The 13,211-nt window shown below is 40.5% G+C and overlaps 1 protein-coding gene across 1 annotated transcript; it reads right to left on the minus strand.

Annotated features, from left to right (window-relative positions):
* Positions 1-36: 36 nt before the first annotated feature.
* znf513a (zinc finger protein 513a) lies at positions 37-13,207 on the minus strand. Its single transcript, XM_053613605.1, has 5 exons — positions 12,862-13,207; positions 12,307-12,411; positions 11,191-11,322; positions 2,829-3,761; positions 37-2,382 (listed from the first exon to the last, which is right to left on the minus strand). The coding sequence occupies exons 2-5, from the start codon at positions 12,344-12,346 to the stop codon at positions 1,595-1,597; spliced, it is 1,893 nt and encodes a 630-aa protein (XP_053469580.1). The 5' UTR covers positions 12,347-12,411; positions 12,862-13,207; the 3' UTR covers positions 37-1,594.
* Between the last annotated feature and the right edge of the window lie 4 nt (positions 13,208-13,211).

The raw sequence follows: 13,211 nt of genomic DNA on the forward strand, positions 1-13,211 counted from the left end.
CATTCATGGCATTTGGCAGACGCCCTTAGCCAGACCGACTTGCGTTTATCTTTTATACATCAGAGCAGCTGAGGGTTAAGGACGTTGCTCAAGGGCCCAACAGTGACAGCTTAGTGGTCCCGGGATTTGAACTCCTTCATGACCTTCCCATCAGTAATCCAACATCTTAACTGTTGGGCTACCACTGCCCCTTATAATTCATAGTATATCTGATTGATTGTGATGTGACCACAAATGACACTGCTATGATTAAAAGGAGTGAGTGTGTTGCTCTACTTAACATTTCCCCAACCCCTGCCATGTCCTGCACGTTTTCCTGCCTCTAACACACCCGCTTCAGCTAATTTCCTGTGTTGACGTGAACGAGTTAGCAGGGAAAAGATTTGGTGATGGATTTCTGCGAAATCTGAAAGAATAATTTAATTCTGCCATGAGCTGGAATTAAATAAGAAGTCTATGACCCCTGGACAGGTTCACATTTTTCCAAAAGGCATCTGTAGAAAATGAAGGTACTTTTGGTCTGTAGTGTAGATTCATAATGCAGAGTGGCTTTTATGACACTACAATACTGTCATAAAAATGATAGCACAAGGAAGTTTGTTTACTAACTACCACAAACTTTACCAGACTGAGTTTGGAGCAGCCATTTCACCACTGCAAAAAAAAAAAAGAAAAGAGTTGCCAGTAAGTTTTGATAACAGACAGTTTAGCTTTTTCATGCCACTGTTCAGCCCCCATTATATTTCATCATGCATCATACACAAGTCTCACCACAGAGTACTTTATTCCAGGATATTTAAGGCAATTATGAAATGACTGCATAATTACAAGAGAGCACTTAAGCACCACACATCGAAAGGAATCCATCTCAATCATTTTTTGGCAACCTGAAGGTTATAAACTGCATATAGAATTCATGGTCCCTTTTCTTTTAGTTAATGCCACTGATGGCAAACGCATGCCAAACATTCTTTTTAACGAACAAAACACCTACAAAAATAAGTGCTTTACATAAGTCAGGACATTCTAAATGTTTACTATGCACTATTTTAACATCAGACAGAAGTCCACAGTTAAGACATACAACCAAGGAGCAACACTGTCGCTATTAAATAAAATGACATTTGAAGATGTAAAAGCTGCTGTGGTTAGGATTCAGTTTTGGCACTGTAAAGGGATGTAGTGAAGGTTTAAAACTATCCGTTTGAGCAGCAAAGGCCTCAGAGAAACCACAGAAGGTTCAGCCAGTAAGGACACATGGCTCTGTGGCACCGCAGATCAATGAACATCCGTGCGAGATTTACGATGAAGGAGAAATTGGATTTCATCTAGGTAGCATTATAAAATGTCTGTATGGCACTGATGAAGCAAGGGCACTCTGATCCAGAGTCTTGAATTACCCATCCAACCCTACGCAAAGGGAATGAAAACAGTTTGTGCACAAGTCTTTTTAGCAGCTGGAAACATAATGACACAAAGGGGGCAAAAAAACAAAAAAAAAAAAAACAAGAACTAAGCTTATGCTGGTACTGTAACATTTCATCTCAATTTTATATAATCTTATCGTACTACAATTGTTCCTCCCATTGCCAGGCTATACTTCCTCTTCTTTCTCCTCCTCCTCCTCGTCAATCTCTGCCTCTTCCTCATTGGCGGGCAGCGGCACTGTATCCCACTCTTCTGTTCCTGCTACGTGTTTCTTCTGGTGCCGCTTGTAGTTGTCCCAGTGGCCTGTAGTGTACGTGCACGCATGGCACTTGTGTGGCTTCTCGCCTGTGTGACGCAGCATGTGCCTCTTCAGGTTCATGCTCTGGTTGCAGCTGTAGCTGCAGACGCTGCATTGGAAAGGTTTGGCACCCGAGTGAACCCGCTGGTGCCGCTTTAGGTTAGCCAAATTTCCACAGGCGTAGTCACACAGGTGGCACTTGTAGGGCTTTTCGCCCGTGTGCACACGGTGGTGCCGCTTCAGGTTGTCGAAGTGGGCCGAAGCGTATGGGCACTGTGGGCACTTGTAAGGTTTCTCGCCGCTGTGCGTCTTCATGTGCCGGGCCAGGTGGTTGGGGTAGTGTGTGAGGAACGGGCAAGCTGCACATGTGTACACCCGGTCCCCTCGGTGTCCCCGCTCGCTGACGCTACCTGCTGCATCTTTAGTCAGCATTTCCAAGGTGCACTTGGCGCAGATCTGCGCTGACGACCCATCCTCGCCATCCAGGACCAGGCCACATAGCCTGCACGTGAAAGGGAAGAGCAGAGGAGGCAGAACGCCAGGCTGTGCCCGGGTGCACGACTGCTGCTCTGACTTCAGCCTTGCAAAAGCCTTGAGATATCCGCTGTCTCTGCCAATGCTCAAATTCCCTTTCATCATTTCCGAGGACTGAAGCACTGAAAATTGCACAAAAACAAATCAGCAGCTTGCAATAAAAGGGCATAAAAAAAATCTTGCATCTAGTAGCTAGAAAATATGAAATATTCATTAATAGAATTCAATATCTGCTCCAGGATCCCAATAAGTGAGGTTATAAACATTTATTATAATTTATAACAAATACTTTTAGCAATAGCATTGTATAATGCATTTCAAAATACCCAATATATGATTAATCTCAATAGAAATGATTAATTAAAACAGTCACAAAGATTTAGAGGTCCTCTTTATGGTGGAAGGTGTACAATAATTAATTAATCTAATCTATAACCTATTTACTAATTAACTGCGAACCCTTACCTGACCTTCTTCTAAAATGTCCTGATTATTACCTCTAAATAAAAATGTACCGTTCCAAACAGGACATTCCTAACGTTTCTAATAAAGAAAAATAAAAGTGTACCTTCCCTCGAGGCACGGGGAGCATCCTCTTTTAGACTCTGGCATCCAACAGGACCTAAAAGGCTGAGGCCGCTCATCATCCGCTGTGCATTCTGTGCAGGATTTGCGACTGCGTGCATATTCTGATGTGTATTTTGGCCTGGATTTATGGCAGTGTGCATTCGCTGTTGTATGTTCTGAGCAGGATTTGCAACAGTGTGCATGCGCTGGTGCCTCTTCAGGTTGCCCAGGGAACTGCAGGCGAAGGTGCAGTACTCACACTGGTAGGGTTTTTCTCCTGTGTGGATACGTAAATGGCGCTGCAGGTTGACCAGCTGTGCGGAGGCGTAGGAGCACAGAGAGCAGCGGTATGGCTTCTCGCCGTTGTGCGTCTTCATGTGCCTCTTTACATGGTTGGTGTAACGCGAGGAAAAGCCACACAGCGGACAAGAGTTCAGCTTCTGCTGGCCGTTCTCAGGTCCCGCTCCCTCTCCATCTGCCCCTTTAAGCACAGGCTGTGCTCCTATGTGGACACTCCTGTCCCCTATGCTGGATCCATCCCGTTTAGAGCAGCGCTGGCATGAGTGCTCATCCTCATCAAGGAGCTGATCGCAGCCCCTGCAGGAGACATAGAGAGGGAACGCAGGCTCGGATCTCGCGCCCTCTCGCTCTCCATCTGCCCCTTTGAGCACAGGCTGTGCTCCTATGTGGACACTCCTGTCCCCTATGCTGGATCCATCCCGTTTAGAGCAGCGCTGGCATGAGTGCTCATCTTCATCAAGGAGCTGATCGCAGCCCCTGCAGGAGACGTAGAGAGGGAACGCAGGCTCGGATCTCGCGCCCTCTCGCTCGTTCTCAGCAGTGCGTAGGTCGTGGGTGTCACTCTCCATGCTGAGGTGGCTGAAGGAGGAGCTCTCTTCGTCACCCAGTTGGAAACTAGGCAGACTGATATTAGCTGTATGGGATGAGAACAAATCAGGACAAGTTAATCTGAGCAGTAAAATGGTGTTCTATAAAAGCTCCATTAGACTTTCCTAGTTAATAATAACACTGCATAAATGTATTTCTGAAAGAAACATACGTGTTCAAAAAACAAAAACATTGTTTTATACTCACACAGTTAAGAGGTTGCAGTATCCTGCAGGAACAAATACTGAAATATTGAAAGCACAGAATACATTGCCTGCCTATAACATGGCTCTGTCTCTTTCTCCCTCACTCATGAAGCTCTCTCCTCACACACAGAGGAAATGAGTGCGAGATTCTGAGTCGGCCTTTATATTGGGCTTGCAAGAAACCCTCGGTGGATGATTACCCAGCCTAATGATAATGATGATGACTATAATGGCTGTGCTGATCATGATGAGGGGTTGATGATGATGATGATGATGATGATGATGATGATGATGATAATAAAGGCACAGAGACGACGATGATGATGATGATGATGATGATGATGATGATGATGATGAAGGCACAGAGACGATGATGATGATGATGTATAAATGCCTTCCTGTAATGGTGTCCTTGATGATGATGGCTGTCTTGATGACCCTTATAATGGCAGCACACTGCTTCTTTTCTGATTTGCCATTTTCAGACTGCACACTCCAACAGAATGCTGCGCTCTTTCAGCTGTGCATGAAAATAAGTATTTTTCCCCCTAATGTATTCTGCCATCTAAACCCTCACATTAAATTCCGATATTTTCACTGGGAACACATGGCAAAAAAGAAAGCAAAAACATTAGCTATTCAGACCTTTCCATCACCACAACATACATACTATACCTTGTATGATTTTTGGACTGTAGGCCATAATCCTAAACATCTCATCTTTATCATCATCATCATCATCATCATCATCATCATCCTGCTTTTGATAGCATCTCTCACACTCCCTCTTGCTTATAATAATAGTTGATTTTTTTTAATTTAAAGAATCTAGTGTTCACTATCAATTTATCACACTATAAAAGTTGTTGTTTTTTTTAATCTGTTTATCTATTTTTTTTTTTTTAATCAAAATGCTAGTTTCAAAATTTTCTGCAACCTTACAATTAATATGTAGTGATACCAGGCCTGGAAAGACTAAGAGCACTAGTCACTTCCTGTAATGACGAACAAGGTTGGAGACTCTTGTAGCGACATCTTAGTCCACTCCTTCATGTAGAATATTTTAAGCTCCTTTATATTCTTATGTTTGTGCACATGGACTTCCCTCTTCAATTCAGACCACGGTATGCAAATACTGAGGTGGCCACTGCAAAACGCTGATTTATTCCGATCAGCCATAACATTAAAACCACTGACAGGTAAAGTGAGTAACATTGATTATCTCGTTACAATGGCATCTAAGGGGATTTATTAGGCAGCTCTTGAAGAACAGTCATTTCTCAAAGTTAATATGTTGGAAGCATTAAAAATGGGTAAGTGTAAGGATCTGAGCGACTTTGATGGGCAAAATTGTGATGGCTAGATGATTGGGTCAGAGTATCTCCAAAATAACAGGTCCGGTGGGGTGTTCCAGGTATGCAGTGTTTAGTACCTACCAAAAATGTTCCAAGGAAGGACAACCAGTGAACTGGTGACAGCGTCACGGGCGCCCAAGGCTCATTGATGCATGTGGAGAACGAAGGCTAGCCCTTCTTGTCTGATCCCACAGAAGAGCTAGTGTAGCACAAATTGCTGAAAAAAAGTTAATGCAGGCTATGATGGGAAAATGGCAGTATTATGCACTATAGGGAGAAGGCAAGCTGCAGAGGTAGTGTGATGCTCTGGGTAATGTTCTGCTGGGAAACGTTGGGTCCTGGCATTCATGTGGATGTAACTTTGACACATACCACCTACCTAAACATTACTGCAGACCAAGTACAACCCTTCATGGCAGCGGTATTCCCTAATGGTTGTGGCCTGTTTCAGCAGGATAATGCTCCCTGCAGCACTGCAACAACTGTTCAGGAATGGTTTAAGGAACATGACAGAGTTCATGGTGTAGACTTGGTCTCCAATTTCCCCAGATCTCAGTCCAGAGGACTGTGGGATGTGCTGGACAAGAAGTCCGAGCCATGGAGGCTTCACCTCACTACTTGCAGGACTTAAAGGATCTGCTGCTAATGCCTTGGTGCCAGGTGCCACAGCACACAGTCAAAAGGTCTTGTGGAGTCCATGCCTCGATGGGTCAGAGATGTTTTGGTGCCACAAAGGGGACCTACACATTATTAGGCAGGTGGTTTTAAAGTTGTGGCTGATCGGTGTATATATACACATATATAGTCTTTTATTAAATTGTGTGCATGACCAAAAAACTTGATTTTGGTTTCATGTAACACCACAACACATGATGCCAATTTCTAAAGATGCTCTGTGAAATTCAGGCACAGCATTCTGAGATACTCTCAGGAAGGACTTACTGTTGATTTGCTACTTAAATTTTTTTTTAATAGAAATAATTATTAACAAATCACACTCAATTAAACCATGGGGACACTGTGTGCTCATGGGTCCAATTCCTGGAAATTTCAAAACTCTTTCATATATTATTTTTGTTTTTAGCACTAATTGTGCTTATTGGTATTTTTTTTATTTATGTATTTTTATGAATCCATTTTAAAAAATCTAAATTTTTCCCCATGGTAATAAATAACAGGAAATTTACACAAGTGTTGCATGCATCCTCATACAAGTATAGCAAGGCAACAGGGCACGGTTACAATTAAAATTGCAATTACAAATATAATGACAATTTTATTCATTTATTCTAAATATTCCTGATGGATGTTGGTAACTATTATTATTATTAACTAAAAATACTTATTATTTTAAAAAAGCAGTTCTAATGAGAAATGTTTTTTTTATTATTATTTATACTATTATTGTGGACAATTTGAATTATGTGTGTTATGTATTTTATACAATCTTTTTTGCCAATAATTAGAGCACCGTGTATTAAAGTGTATGACAGCCACATCATCAGACTCTGTATATAGTATTTAGTCCTGGTTGTATTATTATTACTGTTGTTATTTTGGCTTTAGCCTGGTCAGGTTCCCCTTTCCCTGAATGGGATGCCAGTCCATTACAGGACAATTAGTACATTTCTGCAATATTTTGGTTTCACTCCCCCCTAATCACCAGGGCTGGTGTGTAACACCAAATTGTGCACATGTGCACACATGCCAAGGCTACAGTGTGAATTACAACACAGTATATAGCAATATAATTACCTTTACTATACATAATTCCCTTTCTACTTCTTACATTTGTAAACACATTATGGAGCTATTCACTTAGCAGCTGTAAGGCCAAAACTTGCCCAAGCCCCTCAATCTATACAGCTTAGCAATCACAAACGCCCAGGCCCAGCGACGACCCACAAAAAGCAGCAGAGTTACTCTCTAAATGAATCAACTCTCAATGTGGCTAGGAAATCAATGACCCAGGAACTGAGGCAATGTAACTTAAAGGTTGGCAATTCTCAACAATAGCTCATAGCTCAACAACCATTATTGGTCCGTGGTCGGTCCTTCTTGTCCCTTAGCAGGTGAATGCAAGAATGTGTTCAAGTAGTTTTGGATGGTGCAATGAATCAAAGGGTATACTGAACTTGATGCACTTTTCTGATGGCACATGTGGTGGCAGGGTTTGTTGTCCCACAGTGCAAGGACTTGGGGGATTTATGTAGGCTCCAGCTTACCTGTGCCTGGGCACCAGGGCATTTGCTTTGGCCAATATGATGAATAATGAGCAGGTCATATTTGGCCATGCTTGTCATTGATGCTGGTGTTGCATCACTGGTCCACTACATTGATGACTCCTTAGTGAAAATGTACAACATTGCAACAAGTGTGGCACACACTCACAATAAGCTTGCTATTCTGCTGCTAGCATTGGATTAGTCACTCCAATTTGCAGATGTTAACTGCCCTGTAAAGGAATTAATTGACAAATCACTCCTGGTAACGCAACACCTTGGCCAAGACATGGGGCAACTTTGTTTCTATGCTAGCAAGGTATGGTTTAGTCAAACCTATCTTGTGTGCTGAGGTCATTCTTTGGGCCAGGCACAGAAGCACTTGATAAGAAGTGGGTAAAGGTTTCTTTATTACAAAACCATCATGGCCAAATGAACCAGAAAGTCAGTTTTGTCTTTGAATGCCGACAGGGGGCCCATCTGCTTTGCAATTGCATTCAGTAGGGGGAGGGCCCATATCCTCTGACTTCTTTTAAGTGTTTGAGTGCCCCTCATCTACCCTGTATGGTGGGTCCTAAATGGGGGTCAAACCTTGCAATAGGGCTAGCCGCCACCTTTTGGGGGGCTCAAGGCCTCATTGAGCTTAGACTCCTATAAAGTTTTCACCCTGTCTCAAGAGGTTTCTCTCTTGGTGCAACAGAGAATTGAATTCAACTTCAATTCAAACCATTTTGTTGTACAAAAAAAGATCAGTTTCTGCCTAATGTTAGATCTGAGCGGGATGCACACTTATTTTTATGTTTCCATTGCCTGAGAATGCAGATGCTTCATAAATTTGCCTTCTAAGGACAGGGATTCTAATTCAAAGTCCTGCCATTTGGCCTCTCCTGAACACCATACATGTTTACAAAATACAAGTGGATTTGTCTCTGAATATGGCAGGATACTGCCATATTTGGACACCTGGCTCATGGTGCCTACACCAAGGAGCAGGCCATCTGGAACACATCCACCCTCCTCTCTCACATTGTGGTGTTTAGACTCACAGAGAACATAGGGAAGAGTTCCAAAGCAGATAACAGTTCACTGACATAAGGCTAGATTCACTAAGAATTAGTCATTGCTTTAGGTAGGAATCATTACCCCATAGTGTGGCAAATATTTTTATGGTTTCCAATCAGATATGTGGTATCAGCTGTCTGCTGATGATGGACTAATGAAAGCAGGAACATCAGTGTGGGTGTGGGATCTGGATGTGGGTTACCCCAAATTGCCAGAAGCTTTAGCATTGCCTCACTGGTGGCTCAGAGTGTATAACAGTATAGTAAGAGTCTAGTTAGGGTCAGTGCCCTATGGGAGAAAGATATTTAGTTAGCTCAGGGGTGGCACCCAGAGGTGGTAGCCAAGATCTGGGAGAATCTGGTGGGGTGCAGATGAGCCTCCTTGGTGGAGCCCGATAGCTTGCTAGGCCAGGATGCCTTAGCCCATGCCTGGCCTCACCATTTGTTATACACTTTTCCTCCTGCACCGCTGAGATCTAACTGTGACTCCAAGATGGCCAGCAAGACCTTGGTTACCACTGCTGCTTTCACTAGTATTGAAACACCCTGGCAGCTTCCTCCCCGACCAGATTTGCCATCCCAAATGGATGGTGAAATCTGGCCAGGCTGACCACCCGCCCCCTCCCCCTCCCCCTCAGAGGAGATCCTTCTGGATGCAAGATCACATGGTTATTGCACATCCTTTTGTGCAAGCGGTTCAATTAATGACATTCACCTTATCAGCTAGATCCTGTACACTGAAACTCTTTGACCTTTCTGCAGGGACTGCTAAACAGTGGCAAGTCCTCACCTACCTTAGGTGGGGCAGCCTTCACAGTGTACAGCACTGGCATACAGGGTCACATAGGCTGTATAAATACAAATCATGAATGTGCTAGCTAATTTTTATGGGTGATTTGCATTTATTGACATATGCATGAAAGTACAAAGAAAACTGAAGAGATACTGAAACTAGTTCAGTTTGGCCTATGAAAACATTTGATTGGTGCATGATAGCAATAATTATAATGATTACAACATGAGAATAGGAACATCCATGTGTAAAATAAGGTTATTCAAATAGAGAATTAATTCATTGCCATGCAGACGTTTAACATTAATAAATAAGTTAAACAGGACATATAGTCCTGGTTGCATTTTGTTAGTTTAGTAAATGATTACTTGAGCAGAGAGACATCACCTACAGCTTGTTAGAAACAAGTTCTAATCATTTTAACAATTCAAATGCTGTAGAAATAACAACTTTCATTAACTTTAATGTACAATGATTAATGGAAAAGTCTCTTTCCTTCCTTCAGTCCCTTCCACCCTCCCTGTTAAAAATCTGAGCTCAGCCATATGGTGGCACTATAACGCAAAAACCTTTTTTCAATCCTAAATGCTGAGGCACAAACTATTTTTTACATATACTATAGTTGGTAACCTGAACAAAAACTATAAAGATGTCTCCTTAAAATTAAAGCTATGAAGCTGGCTCCAGATGTTGTGTCTGTAACAAACTAAATGGCTCAAACTCAACACATGTTTGTCAAATAGAAACACAGAACTGAAGCAGTATCCAAATTGACATATTTGGATAAGTGATTGTGTTTCACCAGAACTGGACCACAAGTGTACTCATGTGTCAAAAAGAACAAGCACAATGCAATGGCATTACCCTATTGTGAGTTTAATTTTGCTTAACTAGCTACAAACTAGTTCAAGAACACTAGGGACACCAATAATTTTCAGTATTAGTAATAATAAAATTAAAACCATCACAAATCTGAAACAGACATTACTTACCACAATATATGCAATGGATATAAAAAGTCTACACCGCACATGCTTTGTAAACTCTAAGAAAATTCTACAGAAACAGCAGATCTTTATTTGGGGTTAATCAGAATCATTTAAATCAATGACAGCTGTCTGATTACTACTTTTGAACATGAGATTGGTTCATTCTGAACAAAGCCACACCCACAATTATAAAAGGGAGTGCACACTTATGCAACCAGGCTATTGTAACTTTTTTTCCCCCATAAAATTAAAATTAAATGTTTTTCGACTTCATTTTTATATGTTGTAATTTCACGTTGGCTTTGCAAAAAGTTCTGACAGGATTTATCCTGGTTTCATTTTATTTTTTACATCAGAAAAACCTGCCATTTTGACAGGGGTGTGTAGACCTTTTACATTCAGTGTAAAAATTAATAAAAAATAAAATTATCATCAGGCACCAAATTTAATATATGTATTTCATGTAGTATGGTAAAGCAGACAGCAGTTTTTACCTTTAAGAATAACTGATAACCAAAATAACAGGTATACAAAATTTAGAATGACCACCAAGCATTATCACACTAAAGAAGCTAAGACGGAGAGATGTTTTTCATTCCCTAGTACAACATGTTAGTTATGATATGCAGTTTTGCACATGTATACATACATACATATACACACACATATACATAATATACATATACACATTATATATATATATACATATACATATATATATATATATATATATATATATATATATATATATATATATATATATATATATACACACACACACACACACACACACACATGTGCAAAACTGCATATCGAGTTTGCTATGCTGCAGCTCAGCCCATCACTCACCTGAAAACTTCTCCAGACCTAAGATTTTGCCGTTATCAGCATCTGAGAAGTCAAGGTCTTGGCCCAGAAGAAAGTCACTCTCAAATGTAAGGGTTGTTGCAGGATTAATGCTTACGCCATCTTCAGAATCCACTAAAAAGCAGCACAGGAGGATTTACAGACTCATACATGTTTACACACAGAATAATACTAACAATAGTTACATCATGTACATCATGCTATTACATCAGGCCTGGATGTAATAACCATAAGCGCTTTCATGCAGGATAATGTGTTTTCCACTTCCAGGAAGAGTCAGCATGCTAACTGGAAGAACTTCTTAGGTCTAACTGCACAGCTTGTATAATTATGAAAAGAAGCTTCAGTAGGTCAATAGTTTCATTCAAGGGCTCAATTTTAATTTTGTGGAACCTCCCACCACCCTTTTATTTAATTTTTTCTTTTTCTTTTTTTTTTTAAGAACTAACATTTTGCTGCCATCTGCTGGACATGGTATCAGGAGTTAGGCTATGATGTATAGAAAATCACACCAGATGTACCTGATAAAACAATTTATGAAATGCAAATACAGACTTGTGTATGGATTGAAAAATAACAGACAAGTATTTTGTAAATGATCATAATTATATATATATATATATATATATATATATATATATATATATATATACATATATATACACATACACACACAGACATAAACAATTTTGAGTTGAAGTAAAAAACAAAACAAAACAGAGCTTGGGGACTGGAAGAGTGTGATTTGTGGAGACACTGATGACTCTAAACAGGCACTGTATAATGCACTTTGGAATATGAACAAGTTAAATATAATTTTATTAATAACCATGAGTCTACCAGGTCAATGAATTATTGAATTATTCACTAGTAATAAGGTGAGTTTGGTGTCAAACCCAAAATGATAGTAGCAGAGTAATAAACTGGAATTACTATGACTAAAACTACTTATATATATATATATATATATATATATATATATACATACACACACACACACACACACACACACACACACAACAGGCTTTATTTTAGCCTATTTCTTTCTGGAAAAGTTATTATGGATATGGATTAAAACCACTGGAAAAAAGCACTTACACTTTACAGGTTGTGGATTCTGTTGTTTTCTTCTTGGCATCTTCCAGCCAGCCTTTCTTGATTAGTAGCTTCTACCACAAGCCAGCTACAATCAGCTCATTCTTCCTAACACACACAAACAGTGCAGCACTTTCATTAAGCACTGCAACGAAGCTCTCACTCACTCTCATACACTAGCTGTTTGTTCTATCAGAAGCACAATCACCATGACAATAATATGTCATGTACCACTGGCACATCTCCATTGCACTCGCTGTCAAACTGTTAAGCTAATAATGTCACAACATATACCAGGATCTCAAAACCCACCTCTTCTACATGATGCACATTATCATTTGGATTCTGAATAATTAAACAAATCTATTTGACTTTTTGTCTTCTCTCTAACTGCACATTCAAAACAACAAAGATCTCATTACGGCGCAAAAATGGAAACCACAAAGCTAGCTAACCTCCCCAAAGCTGATAGATATTTCTACATCTCAGCCTAGCCAAACATGTACATGAACATTTAGCTAGCTATAACATGCTAACATGATTTCATCAATATTATACCTTCTGCTTCTGCTTTAGCCATCAAATAACTCTTCGCGTGCGAGTAAAATGGCGTTATGTCAGAGGACGTTAATATGAGCTGTCCGCCATGCCATATCACGTCAGCCACGAAGAAAGGCAATTAATGGTCTTTTTTTCACAAGTTAATTGATTTCTAGATTGCCATTGTATACATTTTCTTCCGGAATTCTACGTGATCCGCTTCCGGAAGTGACGACAGAATGTAGTTTTCTTGCCACTGGGATTTGTAGTCACGACGGAGACCTCCACCACGGACGCTGCAAGTAGGGGAAAAGCCAGCAAACAAACAAATAAACCAATCAATAAATATTACTATTATGTTACTAGTA

The sequence above is a fragment of the Ictalurus furcatus genome, chromosome 25 (assembly GCF_023375685.1).
Source record: "Ictalurus furcatus strain D&B chromosome 25, Billie_1.0, whole genome shotgun sequence".
Taxonomy (NCBI): domain Eukaryota; kingdom Metazoa; phylum Chordata; class Actinopteri; order Siluriformes; family Ictaluridae; genus Ictalurus; species Ictalurus furcatus.